Source organism: Crotalus tigris, unplaced genomic scaffold, assembly GCF_016545835.1.
Source record: "Crotalus tigris isolate CLP2741 ecotype Arizona unplaced genomic scaffold, ASM1654583v1 scf7180000017550.10884619, whole genome shotgun sequence".
Taxonomy (NCBI): domain Eukaryota; kingdom Metazoa; phylum Chordata; class Lepidosauria; order Squamata; family Viperidae; genus Crotalus; species Crotalus tigris.
Window position 1 is genome coordinate 1316975 of NW_024096468.1, and position 23829 is coordinate 1340803.

The following is a 23829-nucleotide window of genomic DNA, read 5'->3' on the forward strand; positions in this document are numbered from 1 at the left end:
AAAACAGAGAATTGCAATGATATGAGATTTCAGGTGAGTTTGATCATAGGGGCTACACCAGATTAGGTTACTTATAAGTCAAGAATGCAGGACTTGGAATTTGCAAAATAGAGAGGTACCTGAAATAACTGTCACTCTTATGGATTTTCTTAAAGGTGCACTTCAGAACTAAAAGTTTCATAATTTAGGAGCATGAAGAGGATTCTTTTTAGTTAAACTGAAACTTGGCATACTATAATGTATGTTCAGTAAAAACTGCCTCTGAAGAATGCAAGTGAGATTCAAAAGATTAGCATTCTTATCATAAATTCCTAGGTGGTGGAAGAATTTAACTGGTATGAGGAAAAAGCCATAAACTGGCTAAAGCCAAAAGCCGGCAACTCATTTCTAGTCCATGGGTTTGTAGTTGTTCATTCACATATTTTGTTTAGTTTGCTCTGGATGGGATTGTGCTTTTCAAATGATCATAGTTACAATTCAGCAACATTCAAATATGGAACGTTTTCTTTGGGAGGCTCACCTAGTACGTACGTTGATTTTTTTTTTTTTTTTTTGTACCAGGCAATCTGTCTTTCATTGCAACATAACTAAAAGTATGCTCTGGATTAAATAAAAATAGGGGAACTTGCAGAATTGCAAACTCTTAGCTGGCGCTCTTGCACACTCCCTATGCATCTTTTGAACAACATTCTAATCTTTTACTTCAAATGCTCATATTCTTGATTTTATTCATGTTACTTCAAGCAGAAACAACATTAAGAAACTTATTTTGGGGTTGGGGGTATTATTTTTAAATAAGAATTTGAAACAGGCATTGTATACATGTTTTCCTGCCCAAATTATGCCTGTGTATCAGACTGGAAAAGCATATCACTTCTGCTTTCTCAAAAGCGTGTACATTTAGTTGCAAAACTGCAAAGCTGTAAGTAGGGAAATGATCTTGCATTCTCTTAAAATATCTTTAGTTGAATTCAGCAAAATAGTACCATGCTGACCAACAATTATTTTCAAGAATACCTTCAGATTGACTTACGTATTTAATAAATTCATATCATTTTATTATTTGGAATTTTCTGTTAAGGATTACATTTTTTCACAATACTTTCCCAAATGGTGGGAAGCAGTGAACCGATTGAGCTAAACTAGAGCCTTCTTTATGCTAGGTACCTGAAATGTTTTGGTACATTTTGAAGTAGAACAACAGAATGTAAATGAAAACACTGCTTTTTAATCCAATACATTTTTAAAAAGATCTGACTGATCTACAAAATTTAAATTTCTAACATAATTAAAGCCAGGAAAAATATTTTCCTCATTCTTTTCCAGAAGAAGGAAGCTGTGAAAAAATTGAAAGACATTTTGTCAATCTTCAGTCACGTTGCTATTTTAGCTACATGAATTATGTATAGCTTCACTTGTTCATAAAATTATTGTGCTTGGCCTATTACTTGTAGAAGTGTGATTCATCATTAAAAGATTGGTTGAGTGATTTTTCTGCATCTCAGATTTTAAGGATCCAATGATAAATTATATAGATTAACATGTTTTCATAATAAAAGCAAAATAGTGGCTGATCTAGTGAATTCAGAACTTTTGAAGAAAGTAATATATAGCAGGGCTCTGATCAGTGTTTAAAAGATGTGTTTCAGGAAGTATGTTAGCATAAGTAAATGTAATTCTGAATTGTACATGCACGCTCATGTGCAGATCAACATATGTAAATCCTTAAAGTAGTCTTGTGGGCTTTCCAAAGATGTAGTTGTTTTAGAGCTTTGAAGAGAGATGTTTTACTAGTGTTGAGCACATCTCAGGAAGCATCCCTTTTGAATGCTTGGCTCAGTATTAGCATAAGAGCAGTTCTTCTGTTTCTTCTTCTTCTAATGTTACTCTGCTAATTGCCTGAGTCAGGTACCAAGAGTGCCCAAATAAAATCAGCATCTGTAGGGTGGAGAGATGTTACAGTCTCCCACTGGCCAACAGTTAATCAGAGATGAAGGATGTAAAAGGAACTCTTTTCCCCTCTTTTTCCCTCTGAATAACATATTTGGTACCCATTATTCAAATATAGTATTATGCATAAATCTAACACGTTCATTTTAATATTTACTAAACTCTTTTTAAAACAATTAAGAAACATGACTGTATCCCCCAAAGTCTGCAGTGTTGTGTGAATGTTCTACATTGACACTCATAAACAAATTATTAACTTCTTGTTGTTAAAGAAAAGGATATATGACTTAGAGCGACCTTTTCCAAATTAGTGTCCTCGGCTATGTTAAGATATCTTCATTACTTGAGGAAGATGAGACAACTGTCTTAGATGAAGAAGCAATCAAAATTGGCTTCAGGATAAGTGCTGAAAAATCGAAGATCATGCATGTGAGATCCACTGCATAGATATGAGGAATCACTCTCCGATCACAACAACTTGAGGAAATAGAAAGGTTTACCTAGACAGAGTAATTGCCCGAAATGGAGATGCAGAGATGGACATCAAGGGGCGCATTGGAAAAGCAACAGACGTTTTCTAGAGGATGAATAAAATCTGATCCTTGTTGTAATATCACTAAAACTTAAATTCTGTTTGCTTGCCTCTATTTATGCCAGAGGGATCTGGAAGGCATCAGCGAGTATTAACAAGAGACTTAATGTCTTTCAGCAAAGATGCCTTCACTGTATCCTAACGATTTGCTATTTTGACCATGTTACTAACGAGAAGTCCTCCAAAAGAATTTTTCCTGCAAATTACATAACATTGTAGCACACAGAAGACTCCAATGTACAGGTCATATTCTCTGTATGGAGAACAGTTGAATCCCCAAGATGGCAATGAGATGGACCCCCCCCCACAGTATATGTTAGGTCAGTTTTGTCATTCCAACTTACAATCTTACAGTAAGTTCAAAGACAATAGTAGATTTTAAAACAGTCCCACTGGATTAGAATATTTGGATAAATAGTTGTGAGTGAAGATAATGAGTTCTACAGGAACCAGAGAACCAGGAAGCATAAATGGTTTAAAGGGGGGAAAGAATAAGTTTAAAAAGTGAAAGTAATGTCCTTGAGCAGAACTTTAGAACTGGAACATATCTACCTTTAGCAAGAACTAATCCAATAAACTGAAACATGGCATCTGTTTGATGAGTTCTCTGTGCACCTATTGATGATCGTAATAAAATAGATAGCACAGTGTACAGATTCTTAGAACAAAGAATTGGGGCATAGAGACTGATGTGATAGCAGACAACCACATGATAAGCTGTTTTAAATGTTATACTTGAAGATTGGAGTGTACACCACAGGGATGCTGTTTTCAATGGCATCACTTTAAAGCAGACTTCCTGTCTTGGATTCTGTCCAAATTTATGGTCTTCAGCTCAGCAATTTTCAGCCCTTGACATTTGGAGAACATCTAGCTCAGTGAAGATTGTTTTGAGGAATGTAATGTATTCCACTTCTTAGACTTTCTGAGTATATTGAATGACAGTCACAAATTGAAGGATATGAATAATTCCCATCTGAAATACAACTATTTCAGTTGATTATTTCTTTTTAAATAGAATCATCAAGACCCTCCCTCCCTAGTCCCTCCCCTCCCAGACCCTCTGAGAAGTCCACAAAATCCAAATTATTTGCCAGGCTATGTTGAAAAATAACATAGTATTAAAATCCCATTAAATGATCATGAGAGTAGCGGCTACAACAGCCTCAGTTTTAATTTTAAAATATAGTAAATAATGATAAAACCCATACAAATAAAAGCTCTTTGATGTCCTCCATTATTTTTAAAAATAGGATGGGGCCCTGAGAGAAATACTGTATAGGGAAAAGACTTCTACTTTTAAGCCCATCTGTCTTCAGTCCATCATGGCAATATATCTGTGTCTTCTCTAGAGGTATGATTTCAATAAGATACTTCTTTGAGAGTTAATGTAGCTGGAAGATTATCTGAAAATATAACAAAAAAAATGGGATTTTGGCTTAGGCAAGCTTTTAAGGCATCGGACTTGATTTCCTTCCCTCTCTTGAGAATATAAATTCAATTCAATAAGACTCTAAATGGCCTTCCTTTTAATAATGTTTTTCTTGATTGGTGAGTGTTTAATGATTGCTTTCACTTTATTTCCATTTAAGAGCAACGGAACCATTAAACTTTGCTAGTGTCCTTATAACCTACAGTGACACAAGATAGCACAGAAAAAGGGGAAGGAGGGGGAAGAAGGAGAACCTGAGAAGGGACCTTCCTGAGAGTGAACATGACATAATCTGGAAGCTGTGTAGATTCTATAAGGCCAGTTTGTACAAGGCTTACCAACAAACCACCATACAGACTGATCATACAATTCTGAGGTTTGCTGGTTCCTCCCACAAGTAAGCATCACTGATAAACCGTGGACATATTTTTTGTGCAATATGTTCTTTAAATAAAAAAATTATCTTGTTCCTTTCCATATAAGCCAACAAAAGAAGCAAGCTACTTTTCCTTTTAAAAACAAAACTTGTAAGAGGAGCACGTATTAGGAACGAGTATAATCCTAGATTGGTGGTTAGCCTTCTAGACCCAAATCAGAAACTGCTGGTTTCTTGGTTATTCCCTCCATTACAGTTAAGGCGAGTGCTAAAACAATGCCACTGCCATTCTGAGCAAAGGATTTTGCTAATCTTCCACATGGGGCACTTGGAATTGATGGCCCAGGAAGGGGGGGAGGGAAAAACCCAGTTTATAGAGAAGGGGGAAAAAAACACCAGGTCAATCAAAGGTTCACAAGGTAAAATATACAATAAAAGTATACAGCCAAAATATTAATAAATATTTAATACAGAATCCAAATAAAGTAGCGCCCATCTATAATCCCACCAAGATAGTATCACAGCCGAAAAGCCCATCAGAGGAGCCCATCATGTTGAACTGCTTCTGGAATGCAGTCAAGGTGGGAGCCAATCAGAGGTCTCCACTAGGAGGCCCTTCTGAATGATTGGCAACACCAAAAAGCAAGGTGGGTGAGTTGCATCCCCTCTTTCCTAGAGTGGGGAACTACTGGCAGCTTCTCCCAAGTGGGTCAAACTGGCCAGAGTTAAGTCCAGTTGGAGGATGTAATCCTGTACGTAACTTGGTGCCATGCCATGTAGGGTTTTATAAGTTAGCACCAGGACTTTAAATTACACCTGGAAGTAGATTGGTAATTGGTGTAGCACCTGTGGCATTGGTGTAATGTACTGCTATCAATTAATGCTTGGTAACAAATGAACTACTATAGTTAAACCAACTGCATCCTTTGAGCAATCTTTAAAAGTGCACTATGTACAATATTTTATAGCAGTCTCAACAGGTAGTGATAAGGGCATAGATTCTCCTATCCTAGGGGTAGGCAACCTTGGCTCTTTTATGATTCTTGGACTTCAACTCCCAGAATTCCTGAGCCAGCATGGCTCAGCTTGGAAACCTCTCCCTTTCCTCTCAGCATGGCTGGCTCAGGAATTCTGGGAGTTGAAGTCCACGAGTCATAAAAGAGCCAAGGTTGCCTACCCCTGTCCTATCCCAAGGAGGGCTGCAGTTGGTATTTCAGCTGAAACTGGATAAAGCAAAGACATCCTTGGATCTGACCTTCACCTGCTGTTCTAACAGGAGCTGCAAGTGCAGAAAGACCTTCAAGTTGCAAACTTTTGCAAACATTCAGAGTGCATGGAATTGTTACCAGTACTATCTAATGGAGATAATTACCTTGTCTGTTCCTGCTTTTTTATGCATTATTAGAATATCTGTATATGAGAGTATCTATCTACTTATATAAGACATGTACCATTAGGTTTTACAGACGTTCAAAAGATATGGACATAAAAACTGGAGGAGGGAAAACAGTGCTGCAAAATATTGAACATTCTCAAACGCTATATGAATTTTTACAACTTTTGGGGAGGAAAAACTACATAAATGAAGATCAACATTAAAACAAGGTTTTGAAGATTCCAGTTGTAAGGTTTATAATAACAATGCTGCTTTATTTTTTAATCTGTGCTTGGTAATATTGCAATTAATTATGACTTCTCACTCAGTTGGCTTGTCTGATATTCCACACCCTGTATAGCAAACAACTGTTAAGTAGGGCAGGCCTCTCTCAACTGTGAGAAATGTCGTAAGTGTTGATTGTGCACTGATTTATTTGCACCTCATTTGTGTTTACATTATTCTTTACCATGTTAAGGTTTCTATATTTGCAGGCTCCAAACAGTGACTGCAAGTTTATGAAAAAATGTAAGAACTTTATGACATAAACAACAGACTTCCATTTGTAACTTGTAATAGGTCAGTAATACATTTTTTAGAAAATTAATATTCATAATTTGAATTTTTAATTCTGAAATGAGAAACATTCTATTTTTATTAACTAATAATTCTTAATTCTAACTTTGAGTGGAGGAAGCCGATAGCTTGCCAAACTGTTTTTGATGTCAGAAATCTAGAATAATTTGGATAGTCTTTCAATCTCAGTGCCAGGTGTACAAATTACATATTCATCAGAATATCTATAATTATTAACTTGACATAGGTAGGGTTTGGTATCATGAATATATTCTTCATCTTTTCTGCAACTACCTTTCAATCAAGCACATATTCTTTTTTTCTTCTTCATTGATTTATTCAAAACATTAGCTTGCTGTGACATTTGGGAGGACAGTAATTATCACTAACTATATAAACTGCCTCCAAACTATGATTTGAAATGTGTTGCTAAGTAAAGGAAGAGGAGGGGGTATGAAACCTGTGTAGTGATGTTGTTGACAACATAATGATTTGACTAACACATTTTAACTGTGACCATATAATAAGAGGAAGATCTTCATCGCTGTGATTTTGCTTGCATCTAGTTTGTTCACTATAGTTTATGATAAGCAACAGGAAATTCAATATGATTAAAATTGTTGACGGCAGGAATTATTAAAATTATTGATATGGAACAGTTTCTACTGAATATGTCTAATATAATTGACAACTTTGATTGTCAATTAACTGCAGCCATTTGGCTAAATAATACATGAGCCATCTGGGAGGGAGCATTTCATTGAGCCAGTATTTCAGACATTGAATTTAAGTGAAATTTATGATAAAATATTTAAAATAGCTGTTTCCTATAAATTGATATTGGATGTAGTAGACTGGATGAGATTTAACTATTGAAACCTCTAAGTGGTCATTTGATAGGCAGTTCAACTTTAACTTATTTTGGATGGAGTTATACTCCGTTTGAAAATTCATTTTTGCTTTTTTGGCACATTCCCAACTGAACATGGCGCTCTTAGATGATGATGATATAAAAAATGATAATGGGGTAAGACTTAAGGAGCCCAATCTTGTAAAATCTCTGTTTTCATATGAGATTTCCTGCGTTCTAAAGCTATTTATTTCATACTTGAAACATCATGCCAAATTGCGTAGTGGTACTTATTGCTTGAAAAAGTTGTTTGCCTCTGTCATAGATTGGTATTGAAATCTATGGATCCTCAGGTTTTGACTGGGTGTGTACATGCACAATTAAAGCTAGAACGCCAAAGGCATTCTGAGAGCTGTCCATATTCATATATGTCTTTATTACAGCCCATTTGGGATTTCTGTGTTCTGTTTTTCAGAAATGTTCAGAAACTACAACAGCTCTGGATAATTAATTGGAGCTGGGCATTGGGATCGAGTAACTGATCTATTAAACAGTTCCATTACTTGACTATAACTTGTAAGCTTATGGGACTTAGTGTGAGGATCATATCCTCTCTTGTAATTTTTCCTGTGCTTGAAATTCTAAGGTTCTTTTGTTTGGGTTGCCAAATCAAAAATACATTTTTTATATTTTACAGAAATATGAAAGTGGGATTTTCAGTTGCCATTCTTAAGGTTTATAACTTCCTGATAAGTGAGTCCAGGCAAGTTTTATCTTTTATTCTTCTGATAGTGTGCAATATGTTTATTTAGTTAATACTTTCTGGAGTAAAGAGGTTTGTTACCTAGTTAGATTTAATTGTATATTGTTTGTTTTATTGATGAGTCTTTAATGGTATTTTGTTTATGTTTTGCTGTGTTTGAACTGTGCAATATTAAGAAACATCACTGTTTATTTATTCAGCAGATATGTATGGCTAACCATCTCCATTCAGTGTGCCTATGAACAACAACCAGCAACGATTAAACAATATCATGACCATGAGGAAAATAATTTTAAATAAAAAGCAAGATTGTGGGAGAATAACCACCAATTAGATACAATCCAATCATCTTGCAGGCTCCTAATGGGATCCCCAAGCTATTTGGAAAATAAATGGTCAAGCAACTTTTTTTTTTACAGCTATAGAACCATATTTTCTTCCCATTTTTCTCTCTTCAGAGGTCACAGCTTTGATGAAACTGACATTTTTATTTTTAAAGAACAAAGCAAATATGCAAAGTCATGATAGGTAATAGAAGTTAATATTCTTGAGACTATCTGTTGACGATAATTGCATATGGAAGATTTTAGCTTAGAATGTAAGAGATATATAAGAATGATAAACAACATGATTTATGAAAGAAATGAAACTAGGAAAAATAGACATAGTGTTTATTGAAAGTAAAGCAAATACGAAAGATACGGATCTGAATAGCGATGCTCTGAGGTTGTATAATAGAATTAATGAATGGAAGCAAAGCTGTAGTTTTAATTACAGGCATATCTAGGAGATATTGTAGGCTTGATTCAGGCTTCCACAATAAAGCAAATATTGCAGTAAAGCAAGGTACGCATTTTTTTAAATTTTCCCAGCATATATAAAAATTACGCTTACAGAACACCATAGTCTATTAAATGTCTAATAGCTTTATGTCTAAGTAAAATAATGTACATACCTTAATTAAAAATATTGCTACAAATGCTAATTTGAATCTTCAGCGAGTTATCTTTTTTCTGGTGGAGGGTCTTTTTAAAAAATGCAGTATCTACATCAATAAAGCAAACTGCCAAGAAACAAGGTATGCCTGTATGAATGAGAGCTAAATATATGAATTGGCTTAGATGGTAATGGGTACATATGAAAGGTGTATTTCATAGCTTGGTGATAATTGCGTGGGAATGATGACTGATAATGAAAGAATTACATATGAGCTCTGGGGAAAAATTGCAATATTTCCATTAATGCTTTCCATTAAGCGAAATGATTGAATAGATGCAAATATGACATGAGGATAGAGCAAAAGTGATAGACCCAAAATAAATAAGAATAGCATTTTTTTAAAAAATGAGTATCTGGTAAGAATGGAAGAAAGAGAAAAAAAAGAGAATACCCAGCAGCAAGGATGGTAGATTTGATTACAGAGGCAATGGTAGCACAATTGGAAAACTTATAGGCCAGTTTGGAGATCTGCCTTTGTAGTTGCAAAGACAGATTTGATTGCACCTAATCAATCAATTAATTTATCTAATCTGTGTAGAAAAATATACTGTGTTTCCTTGAAAATAAGACTGGATCTTATATTAAGTTTTGCTCCAAAAGTCCAAAAAGGCTTATTTTCCAGTTAGATCTTATTTTCGGGGAAATACGTACTAAATGGGTCCATCTGGCTGACGATCTTAACTGGGGCTTATTTTTGGAGTGGGACTTATATTACGAGCGTCCTGAAAAAATCATGCTAGGGCTTATTTTCCGGTTGGGTCTTATTTTTGGGGAAACACAGTGGGTCTGACAAATCTTCATTCATATATACACCAAGCAAAGAAATGAATCTAAAAGCATGATTAATTTGGGCTTTTGAGCTTTTATCAGAACAGATGTAATTAAACAAGAAAGTGTTGAAATAATTTGATATAAAACTGAAGCGGAGGAATGATGCAAAGAGTATTTTAGAAATATGTATGGGAATGATGAAGGTATGCCCAGCAATGGAATTGAAAGAAATGCTATCAGTGATGAAAAGGAAGTCACACCTGTGGTGAGAATGTGGAAAATTGGCAAGACTACAAGGTGTAGATGATGTAACTGCAGAAATACTAAATTGTGTATGTAGCTTGCTTATGGAATGACTGTGCCTCTTGTTTAATGTTTGTGAAGATTTTATCTGCCTCTGATGATTATAAGAGTGATGTTATTGTTCCCTTCTATAAAGAGAAAGATAATGAAGTAGGTTAACATCTATTAAGGGAATTTGTTTATTAAGTTTGCCTGGGAAAGCATTTGACAGAATTGTAGTGGAAATCATGTAAGAAGGGTTTATTAGTAAAATGGGGAGTGCATTTTAGCTTTATGCTGGGCAGAGGCTGTGATGAGTGTATAAATGTGAGAAGGTTTATTACATATTTTCTGGTTGAGATAAAATGCATTAGAAAGTGAAGAGATTAGAATTATGGTAGGTTTTGAATGTATATGGAGTTGAAGATTGGTTGATGAATTACATAAGTGTTGTGTATAATATTAATAAAGCATATGTAGGAACAGAATGTTTAGCAAATGTCTCAACATTAAGCACAGAGTAAAACAAGAATGTGTAATTCTTTTGGATGTTTAATGTAGTTATGTATAAAACTATGGGGAATGCCTGTGGTCATATTAGAGATGTATTGGTTGGGAATATAAGTAATCCTCAATTTATGACCATTTGTTTATTGTTCAAAATGAAAACATTGCTAGGAAAAAAAAGACTTACAATTGGTTTTTATACTTACGACCCTCACCGTGCCCCTGAAATCACATAATCAAAATTCAGGTGCTTGGCAATTAGCATGTATTTATGACAGTTGCAGCATCCCGTCACATTTCTCTGCTACCAAGTACAGGGAAACAAAGGTCTGTGGGATTAAAACAAAAAAAGTTCCATCAGACTTTTCACGAGATTTTTCGCGAGAAGTTGGAAGTTCATAACTCGAGAACTACCTGTACCGCTTGGTGACAGACGTTCCAGTCTGAATTTTGCTAGTAAGTCAAGGACTATCTGTATGCACCTTTATTTACAGATGATGTGCCTAAGAACCAAACAATTTCCAATGAATGTTAAATTGCATGATTCAACAAACAATATGGATTTGAAAATCAATGTATCAAGGCTAAAGATAATCATATTTGAAAGAGAAAAAGGAGTACATTTCTTGTATAATACACGTAAAGGTCAAAACATTATAACAAGTGATTGAGGTTTTATAACTTTCAATAATATGTACTAAATATTTGAAAGTTCAGGAAGAAATGTTAAGATATACAAAATTTTGGCGTGAGGGAATGGTTCATATCTAGGAGGAATGAACGTTGCTCAAAATAATCTCTACTCAAAAAAAGAATATTGACTCATACTTCTGTTTGAAGTGGTATTTTTTGTTGTCGTCATTGCAATATATAGTTGGGTTTAAGTATGCATAATATCGGGCCAAAGATAACCATATTTGACAGAGAAAAAGGAGTACATTACTTGTACAGTACACATAAAGGTCAAAACATTACAACAAGAGATTGAGGTTTATAACTTTCAATAATATGTACTAAATACTTGAAAGTTCAGGGAGAAATGTTAAGATATGCAAAATGTTGGCATGAGGGAATGGTTCATATCTAGGAGGAATGAACGTTGCTCAAAATAATCTCTACTCAGAAAAAAAGAATCCTGTCTCCAAAGAAATAAGAAATGACTAGTAGATGATTGTAGAAAATGTTCCATTAAAAAAAACCTGCTGCAAACACTTGGGCAGCACAAAACAATATTCAAGTCCTAATTAGCTATAACATCCAAGTTATCCCCCTTGCTGCCTGCTTGGCTACAACGGAAAGACCATTTATGTCATACTATTATTATAAGCCTTACCAATACTTTCTTAGCAGAATTGTTCAGAGGACACAGGTAAGATAGAGGTGTTCCCCAGAATGGCAAATCTTAGACAATTAAGCATGATTATGGCTTTTCAGATCTCAGAGTGAATTGCTATGATTAGGTAGTAGTTGATTAGATTAAATATGTTCCATGAAAATAGTGAGTTACTTACTATATAAACAATGTATTTTGCTTAAGTGTTGGATTACTGTTCTGTTATTTTTCCAGTAGATTTTATGAAAAATAATTTAATATTAGGGCTATGCAAGCTTTGAAAATGGTTAGGAAGATATACTTGACCAAGCAGCACCTAGTTATTTTCTAAAGTTGCCCTATTTTATTAAGGCTTCCACTTGAATATGAAAAAATAGCTTCTTTATTAAAATTAATATGATTCTTAAAAGAGTCACAATTTTTATCAGGCTTGGGTAGAAGCCTAAAAAATTGGGTGCTTAGATGCACAGAGGTGCTGTATTTCTTTAAGATATAAAGTAATTCCTGAGATGTGTATAATTCTAATAAATATTAGAATTACTACAGTATTACATTCAAGCACAGAACTACAGTTCTTTAAACTGGAGATAAATAATACTTTTTATCTATACCTGTGCTGCTACCTCCCTGCAGTGTTTTCTGTGCAGTTAAATAAATTGCTTTGAGCTTCTGATAAAATATGGGTTGTTCATTTATTTAAATAATTGTATGATCATCCATCTTGCTCCATGACTTTGGGCATTTAATAGTAAATTAAAAGCATAGCAATGAAATGTAACATTTTTTAAAAAATAGCATGATAACATTAATACAAAGCAGTCAAATTCCTAAAAAAGACTTTACTTCAACAACTATACAACCAGGCCATTGGACTCAACTAGAATCCCAACCTAATGCTTGAGGGAATAGCCAAGTTTCCAAAGCCTCTGAATCTTCGGGAGAATGATGTTCCATAGGACAGGCACTGTGGCAGTAAAGACACCTCTTTTGGTTCCACTAGATAAGGGGTCCCCAACCCCCCGGTTCGTGGATCGGCACCAGTCCACAACTTGCCAAAACCCGGTTTGCTCAAACAAGCAAAGCCCCATCTACGGGATGCAGGCAGTACATGAAACCATACCCCCTCCGGTCCGCAGAAAAATCTCTCTCCATGGAACTGGTCCCTGGTGCTCAAAAGATTGGGGACCTCTGCACTAGATGACATTGGTTCAAGAAAGGGATCCAAAGCATGCCCAGCCTTGTTGGTTCTGGGAGGATGAGCAGAAATGATCAGAAAGAAACTTCAAAAAAACGCAGCCCTATGCCATGCAGGGTCTAAGATATGACAATCAACACCTTAATTGCACCAAAAACTGAATTGGGAGCCAGTTCGGCTTGCAGAGCAGAGATGTTAGGTGGGCATACTGTGGAATGTCCCAAACCATCTATACTACTACATTCTGGAACAGCTGTAGCATCTTAATGCTCTTCAAGGATATGGAGCTCAATGTGGAGCTCATTACAACTGAGAGATGACCAGCATATGACTGACTACAAGGAGGGTTTTCCAATCCAGGAATGAGCACAGTAGGTACACAATAGGTACACTATGCAATGATATTCATAGCCATGCCTCCAACTGCTCCAACTGTGGAAAATATCTGGATCCAGGAGACTTCAGAACCAATAGCTACTTATCTTGCCAGTAGAACTGAAATCTGTTCTTCCTTATCCAGACCTCTATAGCCTCGAGACAAAGAAAAAAATCTTGGTAGCCCATGTCAGAAATGTATATAAGTGTGTATCATTTGCATACTGGATATGCTTTACCCCATGGAGCTTGATCAACTCACCCAGCAGCTTCATTTACGTATTGAGAAGTAATGGGGAGAGAGTAGAACTTTGTGGCATCTCCCAAACTTCATCTCAAATGAAACACTAACAGTGCAAAAGACTTCTTCCCATTCCCATATCTCAAATCTGGTTTTATTTTATCAAAATCTTTTGGATAAAACAATGGTTTCTTGAGAAAAAAAACAAATGACTGCTTCTTTCAGAACAGATGAAAACATCTCCTCCCTCGAAGTAGCATTTACTACTACATAGATCCAACCACATGTTGTTTCTGGAAGGCTTTAACCAATGGACATGTTTCTAAAACTCAGGTGGCCAAATTCACAATCTCAAGAACTCTGGCCATTTCATCAGGACTAACAGGCTTAAACATTTCTCAGGTAACAAAACAAGATTGTGACTCAGCGAACTCCATATGATATGAAGAGACAGAATCTAACTGAATAAATCTAAATCTGATCTGACACATACTTTGAATAGTGCCCATAAATGGAGTATTGGCTTACCCATTTTCTGGCTCGGTCTTATAAATATTGTATTTATAATAAGCTTAAAACTATTTTCCATGATGTGTATCTTTAATGTCTATCTATAAGTTACTTATAACTAGCTATGCTAATGTGAATTTTGATACAAGAATTCTCTTAACACAGATAATAATCCTGAATCTTGTCCAAAAGGGATGAAAGATAAGAAAAAATATTTTGAACCTGCTTCTAGAAGATTAAAGGGGTGAACTGGTGTCCAGATTTATGTCCTTACTTAACCATGCAACTCACTAAATGGTCTTGGGATGACACTAGCTGAATTTAGACAATACCCAGAGGTATGGATTGCTTAGCTATTTTCTTAACTGCAGTAAACTACAATTGGTTTGTTTGCACAAACTCTTAAATCAGAAACAATCCAAATTGTGGCTTTTGGTCTTCCACCGCTACCTCACAGTGGTTATTTTATAATGAAGTGAAAACAGATTCCTGAGTAAGCTTCCAGCAAAAAAATTGACAAAAACAAATAAAGAAACTTGAACATTTAAAACTACGGTATATTCTTAATATTTGACTGGCCTGAATATTTAGCAGCAGAACAAACTAACAAGGGGCTGGATTGTAAGACAACAAAAGCCAAATAAATAACTGAGGCAAAGAATGAATCCATTATTATGTTCAGAATTTTGAAGAAATTCATTCTCATGATACTGCTAAAACCCAACAAAAATTTCTTGTTAATTTTACTAAAACATAGTTTGCATCAGATAAACATTTTTGCAGACATTTAAACTCTCTAGAAGTCCAGTTCTAAAATCCAATATTAATCCTGTATGCTATAATGCAGTCCAGTATATGTTTTTTCTTTCCATTCAATTGTGTCTGATACTCAAAGATTGCTTGGACAAGTCCCTGCAGTTTTCTTGGCAAGATTTTTCAGAAATGGTCTGTCATTGCATGCTTCCTAGGGCTAAGAGAGAATTACTGGCCCAAGGTCACCCATTTACCTTGTGCCTAAGGTGGGACTATAACTCACAGTCTCCCTTTTTCTAGCCTGATGCCTTAACATTATGTCAAATGGACTTTCTTTAGTATAACTCTTCAGAGTCAAATACAACTGAGTTAATTTTAAGACATTTCTGAGCATGTCTGAGTATAAGATTGCAGTCTGAGTGCTTCTTGGAAGTAGTGTGTCTAGCTTTTTTCCCACTTTGATAGTGATCTTTCTTACTATGTTGTATATTACAATAGTCTTTTAAAAATAATTAGCATATACAAGTAGAAATTCTAGTTTATAATTTATAATTTTTCTCTGTACTTTTGTAGCTATGTGAAGTATGGGTCCCTTTTATAGATCAGTCTATAGTTCTCATCTCTGCAATGATGTAATCTCTTCCTTATGTAATTTATATTAATGAAAGGATAATTAATTTGAATTACTGTTTACTAAGCACATGTAGTGTGTTAATGTCCAGGTAGAAGGCAACAAATAGAAAGCAGAATTTTAATATTTTTAAATAGAACTTAAAAAAAATTCACAAGATTTGGCTCATCAAATTGTGAGAAATGCTCAGAAAGATTGTCTTGCATAACTATCAAGCTACTGTGTGTTCACTAACATACTTGCACACATATATTAAAAGATTAAGCTCATACAATTGTTCAGTCCTTATGCCCTCTCTTAAACAGTAAAGTTTGATTTGTCAACCTACCAAGTTATACACACACACAATTCACAAAGTTTTGGCATGAAAATAAATACGGTCTTTCCTAGATACCAAATTACCATGTGGTCACCATTATATATATATATACGTACACGTATTCACAAGCTCAAAAGTTCTAGCTCATCAGATTGTCTTATATCTACCTATTTTTTTAACAGTCCCATAAATATTGTCTTACTGTACTTTGCTAGCAATTTCTAGTGTATGCACCAGCATAGTCTCTTCCCAGTTGTTTCTCCCACCTGATCTGATCAGGCAGGATCAGCTTCCTTCACGTCCTGTTGACTAAGTAATGCCAGGTGGTCAGTCCTAAGTTCCTTTTCTGCCATAGCACTCACCTTATGAAGTATTCTCTCTTCAGAGATCAGGATGACCCCTACCCTGCTGGTTTTTCTTAAGTCCTTAAAGAATAGCACTGTGCCCAGACCTGGAGCTTTGAGTTTTTACAGGGACATTTCTTGGTTAATTTAATGATTATAATGAGTGAATTATTCTCAACTGCTCTTTATTTTAATTTTTGTATTGTTTTAAATTGTTTTTATTATTTAAATGTTGGGTGCCCAAAGTCATTTGATGAGATGGGTGACCATACAAATTGAATGATCATAACTCTTTGATAGAGAAATCAAGTGCAGGCGTTTCTCTTTGAATTGATAATGAGTGAAGAATAAGACAGTAGCCAAGAATCATAAATTGTTTAAATGAGAATGTAAAGAAAAGGTATGTTTGTGGATAAGGCCACTAATGGTTCATAGGAAAAATAAGAGACATGTTATATAAATACAGGGGTAAAGCTATAAATGGTTATTACTTATGTTAACTATTTAAGAGTCGGTTTGTTATATTGGTTAAACTAGCATCGGGCTAGAAACCTGGAGACCACGAGTCCTGCCTTAGGCATGAAGCAATTTCCCTTCCTCCCCCATTATCACTAAAATCTGCAACAGGAAGATTTTTCTACACAGAATTATTTCAGTTCTTATCTTGAGGACAGGCAATATTTGGTAATATAAGATTGTTCCAATTGCATTGCCAATTTTGCATGCAAAAAAAGGATGATTCAATTCCAATTTTGCACATTTACTCTTGTCCACTGTAAAGAAAGTCAGGTAAATTGCTTTCTGTTCTGTCAACTTAAAGGACTTGAAGATGGATGTAAGGGACTGAGACCATTTATTGGGATAAAGATTAGAAGACAGAAAGTGATTGTCCTGCTTACACAACAAGACAAAGCACGTTTTGGAATTATAAGAAACTGGTTTTGTGACTTTAGCGTTGAAATTTGCAAGAGAACAGAACAACACAAATGAGCTGGAAAAAAAGCATTATATGCTACTTTTTTGAAAGACAAATATATTTCTACATCTTATGGTTATAACTGATGATCAACATTTGATACTGTAGCACAGGCACATTATCCAAAATTGTTATCCTGAATTCACCACATTTTGCTGATTTTATAACTGTTCTGTATACTGCAATTTTATAGCTGAAATAGCAAGCTGATTTTAGATAGGGCAATAAATAAATCAGAGTTGCATCTTTTCCATCTACTATAGCACATTTTATGTAAAGGCTTAAGCTTTCATGAGCTGACCTCATAGCCTAACATGGTTCTCTCCTACAATACATAAGGAAATATGTCAAAGATTCTATCCCCATTTTCCCCAATTTTCTGTTTGAGTAGAAGAATGAGAAAAACATTTCTCCTGGCTTTAGAATTTCTAGAAAAAAAAATTTCATTTTAGAAAAAAAAAAACCCTATACTCTAATTACCCTGAACTCTTTCTTTGGGTCCCTGCAGTTGAGTTTTAAGCAGAGTTCTGAAAGACAAGGTGTGTTTTCTAGCTCTGATCTGTTCTGCATCAACCCTAATATGTAAATGCTATCTTGTTGTTACTTGTACAGTATGAAGGTGATAATGAAGCAGGACAAGTTCTCAGTCCTCAAGTATAGAGGTCAAGGTTAAGGAACTCTTACATATTTTGGCAGCCCATTTTACATTTGAAATGTTTTAAGAACTCTCAAAATCAGGGGTGTCAAACTCAATTTCATTGAGGGCTGCTTCAGCATTGCAGTTGCCCTTGAGGGGCCGGGTGGGTGTGGCCAGGGTGGGTGTAGCCTACTGGATGGGCATGGATGGAGTGGGTGTGGCTTACTGGGTGGGCATGGCCAGCTCTACATCGTTTGCGTCAAGGATGCCTGTGGGGGCCTGGGCAAGAGTGGGACAGATCTGAGGGTCTCTGGCAGAAGGGGGTGGGACCGGGGCAAGCGCCAAGCATGGTCCATTTCTTCATTCCTCACAAAGGGTGACACCTCCCCAGCATGCACCCAGGAGGCGGGGCCGACACGGCAGGGGCTGGTTCCATGCTGTTTCTAGACGACCTTGTGGAGCTAAGACTGAATGCGCTTCAGCATAGATGGCCACCGCAAAATTGTACATTGGCTCCCGGCCGGCCTCACTGTTTCCAGGATGGCTTCGTGGGCCACATGAAACCACTTCGCGGGCTGCATCCGGCCCCCGGGCCTTGTTTTTGACATGTCTGCTCAAAATGATATTATCTCAAGTATTTTTTTTTTTGTTGGTGGTGAGGTTGACAAACTCATTGTAAGTTGTCTTTGACTTATAACCAGTTGGTTAACAGTTCAGAGTTACGACAGAGTTCGTCCCCCAAAAGGTACTCATGATCTGGTTCCAAAATTCTAACAGTTTCCCCCCCCCCCGCAGTCACATGTCTGCATTTTGGATGCTTGGCAACTGGGCAGCATTTGTGGCTGTTGCTTAACAACTGCAGTGTTCACTTGATCTCCATCACAAAACATCAGGTTGGTTACATGGATGACTTGCTTTATGACTGTCAATGTATGTCCATACTTGCCTAACTTAATTACAGTCATAAGTCAAGGATTATCTTGCACCTATTCACCTCAGTTTCTTAGGCTCATTTCCTAAAAAGCATCAGTTCAGAAATGGTTAACTGTCCTAAAAGAGGACAGTTAGCTCAAGAGTTATGAGAAGCTGCAGCAGGTCCTTGTGCTAGTGAGCAGATTAGCAAACAAAACACAAACCCATCAAACCAAATTGGCAGAATTAAGATTCAAATAATAACCAACTTCTCCCCCCCCCCCAAAAAAAAGCCTCTTGATCTTTTCAGTGCCTGAATGGTTTCCTGGCAAATCCAATGTAGAGTAATATGGAAAATGCCTCAAATCCAGTGGTGGGATTCAGCCAGTTCACACCACTTCATCAGAACCAGTAGCTAATTTTTTGTTGCCCAGGCCCAGAATGGACTTCCAGAAGCGGCATCCACACAGAAAACCGGTTGTTCACATATCTGAATCCCACCACTGCTCAAATTTCATAAAATCTTAATTAAAAAATAGTTGGTTCCTTGAAAGATGAAAAGCATTCGTTGCACAATTCCATATTATTGAAAGTGTACTTCTTTGAAGTAAAGATACATTCATAGATATATGCTACTGTTATAACTCTTTTGAAGGCTTTTTGAGGAATAATATATGTATCCATCTGTAAGTATCATCCAACAGATGTTACAGAATTGTATCACAGAAATGAAATCTTCATTCCTAAGATGACTTTTGTTTCTTAAACAATATAAGCTTATACAAACAATAAATTGCAACTATGAACTATTTTTACCAGTCATATTGTTTTCGTATAAATTATTAATTTAATTTAATCCTTCTCCCTTGTTTTTTCTTCCCTCACTTCCTTATTAAATACCAAATTATTATTAAATATATTTTTGCATCTTTCAGATAAGAATATAAAACAAAAAATAATTAAACTAACCTCCATTTATTTGGAAAAATCTCATACTGTGGCTCAGCCAGGAGCTAATTATTTCATTTTTAACATGTTGGTGTCATTGTTGTATGCTGCTAAAAACATCTTGAATTCAGAAATGCTTGTTTTCTCCTATAAAAATTGAAATGCTAATATTAGAACATTACACATACCAAACAAGACTAGAATATTAAGTACTATTTGTGCCATAATGTGTCGCAGTGTAATTGGCAGTGAAACCTGATTAAGTCTTCATTCAGCTGATGAGAATTTGTTTGAATTAACTTTGTAATTCAGAGCTTAAGGTACTTATAATGTCATTTCTCCTTAAAATTGTCATGCTACTATAGAATAAACTGTATTTCCTTAATACCCTTGGAGTCAAGAGAAATTGCTTTTTAAAGAGGTCCTTGATTCTGTTCTTCATTTTAAAAATTATCTTATACTTAGGCACTATGAGTTATTTCCTTAGTGCAGGGGTGTCAAACTGCCGGCCCACGGGCCGGGTGCATCATAGCGAAACTGCGCCTACCCCATTGCCGGCAATGGCAAAAAAGTTGCGATACGTCACAACACATCATGTGACGTTGCGAGTTTGACACCCCTGACTTAGTGGTTTAGAATTGTTAACTTGTAAGGAGCTTATAGTTTGTAAACTCAGTTGTGGACACTACTTGATATTTATTTTACTATGGATGACTAAGGAAGGCATAAGAATACTAAACATCATCTCATTACAAACTCATCATGCCTTTACAGGAAATTATGCTTTTCCAGTTTACATAAGTGTTCATTTTGCTATAAAATAATGAGAAAACAAATAAGTGTGAAATGAGCAATATAATCACTTGCAAATAATCTGTGCTCATGTTAGTTTTAAATTCAAGCATGGTAATATTTGAGAATTATTACTCAGTACTAATAGCACTTATTAGCACTACCGGTACTTCTAAAAACAGAAGAGAAAAGGTGAAGCATTTTAATAGATTTATGCTGCCATTAATAAAAGCAATTAAGACTTCATTTAGTTTGAATTGTTTTTGTATGTAGGCATTTTGAGGTTATCTTTACCTTTGTATATGCAATATTTCAATGCTATAATAATAATAATTTATTAAATTATTAAATTATTATCATTTGATTGATTCACAGCAATCAATCAAACAAACAAAAAATATAGTAAAACCAGTAAAGCACCGACCCCCCCCCCCAACCTTTTGGGCACCAGGGACTGGTTCCATGTAGAGAGGTTTTGGCCTGATTTCACATGCTGCCTGCATCCTGCAGATGGGGCTTTGCTTGTTTGCGCGGCCCACTTTCTGGCATGTTGCAGCCCTGTGCCAGTCCATGGACCGAGGGTTGGGGACCCCTGCAGTAAAGCATAAAAGATAAAATATTTGTCAGGACTTCACAAAAATTTGAATTAATGTATTTCAGCATTATTAATTTTAAGATATCATAACACTTCTTTTGCCTCTAGGAATCTGCCTTCATGAATTTGCAGTATAGGAATTAGTAATTTATGTTTCTTTGTATTATCCTTTATACAGAGATATTTTGTGATTTTTATTACAAATCTACAATGAACCTTCTCAGGGAGGAAGTCTGATTTGAAAACTCAGTATCATGAAATATTATAATATTATTGTGTTTGTGTGTCACTTGTTTTAAAAAGAAATCATTTGCAAAAGCAATATGAGATTTCCAAATATTACTATGCTTGAATTATAACCAACATTTTGACTATATAGTGCATTTCACACCCATTTGCTATTATGGAGATTAATCTAAGCATTTCCAGTAGTATTGCTAAATTCTGTACTCTCACACAATACATGTAAACCAATGTGTCCGGTTTGGTAGTTAATTTGACTTCTAGTGTTTTAAAAATAGCCCTTCTGTATTATGACTTGGTTTTATGATGAAATTGTTTTTCATTTCTTAAGCAAAATACATTGATCTGACTGTAAAAATGCATTTAGTAGGACTATGAATATTTTCATTGGTAACTAGTTGTGTTATCAGATTGGAGAAAAGATGAAGATGAAAGATTCATTTAAATAAACATGTACAGTAGAGACAAAAACAAATTATCTAGCTTCCCTTATTTTCTCTTTTGTTTTATATATTGCTTCATTGCAGCTTGTGCTACTTGTGGATCAATTCGCTTGAATATTGCCTGAAGAGTGCTATCACAGATATAAATAATAACCATTGAAATAGTAATAAAATACTGATTAGATAATTGGGATAATCCATCTCTGTGATCACCTGTTGTTGTTTTTTTGTTTAAGATAGCAGCAAGTTAATATTGTGTCTTAGTTTGTGATTACAGAGTATGTTTTTTTAGTGTTATTCTCAGAAAATCTGTCTCAGTCTGATACTGTTTATTTACCATACACTGTGTCTTAATGTATAATAATTATTTATTTACTTTTGCTTTACAGTATCTGGAGAGGACCAAATGTGAACTGTGTTGACAGTACTGGATACTCTCCATTGCATCATGCTGCTTTGAATGGGCACAAGTAAGTTTCCTGTGTCTCAAATAACTTTTTAAACAACCAGCCTATTAAAGTAGCTAAAACTAAATAAACCCTATAGCACTTTGCAAATAGCTTCCTTCAAATATCATAATCATCAGGATTATGCAGTGCACTATGCCATATTATTGTTAAATGTATTTATTCAGAGATGTTGATATTTTGGTATTTTAGACATGACTGCCACCTCCTCTTTGAGCAGGAGCTGTGAGTCCAGAAGAACCCCTAAGTTATGGATCAGGTTCATCTGCAACCCTTTCCATAATTAATTTAATTAAAGTCCCAAATCTTGAAGCTCTGAAGAGCCAAAGCCATTCGGCCTTGCCAGGGTTCAGCTGAAGACTGTCATCCCCCATCCAGGCCCACACAGCCTCTAGGCCAGGGGTCCCCAACCTCCGGTCCTGGCGCGGCATGCCAGCAACCAGTCCGCACAACAAGGAAAGCCCAATCCACAGGATGCAGGCAGCACATAAAACTATGCCCCCTCTGGTCCATGGAAAAACCTCTCTCCATGTAACCGATCCCTGGTGCCCAAAAGGTTGGGGACCTCTGCTCTAGGCACTGCGAGAGGGCGGCAGTAGCATCACTTGAATTACCAGGAATAGAGTGATAAAATTGAGTATCATCAGCATACTTACATATAATGCTTATACAGAGAAACTGCAGTTTCTCTGTTCATCTTCATCAATCCAGAAAGCTTTTCTTTAAAGAGGAGAAGCAAAAGACTTTTCAAGATTCATTTTCTCATGCTTGTTATACATTGGTTATAGTGGGATGAGAAATTTTGAAATGTAGCGATTACTTCTGCAGCCCAGAGACAGTTGGGAGACATATATATTTAATAAGTTATTATAATATTTAGTTTACATGATTTAATAGGGATTTTGCTAAAATCCTAAAATTACTTTAGTTACTTTGTTAGGAGTCTAGTTTAAAGCACCCCCCAAAACTGGCTGTCCAGATTCTACATGAACATGTCCAAATCCACAAAGGATTCTATTTGTACTTTCCATATTTAGTCTGTACTCAATTAGTACTCCAAGGCCTCTATTACAAACTCTGCTGCCGGTCATATATCCCCAATTTTAAATCTGTGCATCTATCTCTGTTCTCCACTTCTTTCTCTTAAAATTTAATCTTTTGTCATCAGCCAGTATCTTAATTTCTCAAGTTTATTTTGACTGTTATCGTATTTTCCGGCGTATAAGACGACTTTCTAAACCATGAAAATCTTCTCAAAATTTGGGGGTCGTTTTATGCGCCCAGTCGTCTTATACACCGGAAAATACAGTAGTTTTGTCTTCTATGCCATAGCTATCCTAGCCAATGTTATGTGATCTGCACATTTGACAAGCATTCCTTTAGCACCTCATTTAAGTCCCTAATATAGATGTTGAATACACGGACAAGGCCTGAGTCTTATAGCATCCCACTTAACTTTCATTGTGGTTCTTCTTAATGAATAGCAATTAACAAACACCCAGTGTGAGCTTTCATGCCAGCAGTATATTCATTTAATTGTCCTTCTATACAGCCAACATGTAACTAGTTTGCTAATCAGAATACTATGGCCTGTTTTAATAAATGCTTTGCTGAAATCAGAACATATTGGAACTGCTTTAGT

General features: G+C 35.7%; 1 protein-coding gene across 19 annotated transcripts in view; it reads left to right on the plus strand.

The window, feature by feature from the left end:
• Nucleotides 1-23829, plus strand: part of ANKS1A (ankyrin repeat and sterile alpha motif domain containing 1A) — a 119410-nt gene that overhangs the window by 4151 nt on the left and 91430 nt on the right. For 10 of the 19 annotated variants that reach the window (XM_039339165.1, XM_039339189.1, XM_039339223.1 and 7 more), the window contains exons 2-3: nucleotides 7849-7914; nucleotides 22110-22190. In XM_039339165.1, coding sequence (XP_039195099.1) covers nucleotides 7849-7914; nucleotides 22110-22190 — 147 coding nt within the window. Of the gene's footprint in view, nucleotides 1-5529; nucleotides 6305-7848; nucleotides 7915-8120; nucleotides 8443-22109; nucleotides 22191-23829 lie in introns of those variants that run through there. The other 9 variants (XM_039339217.1, XM_039339305.1, XM_039339324.1 and 6 more) reach the window with 4 other exon arrangements.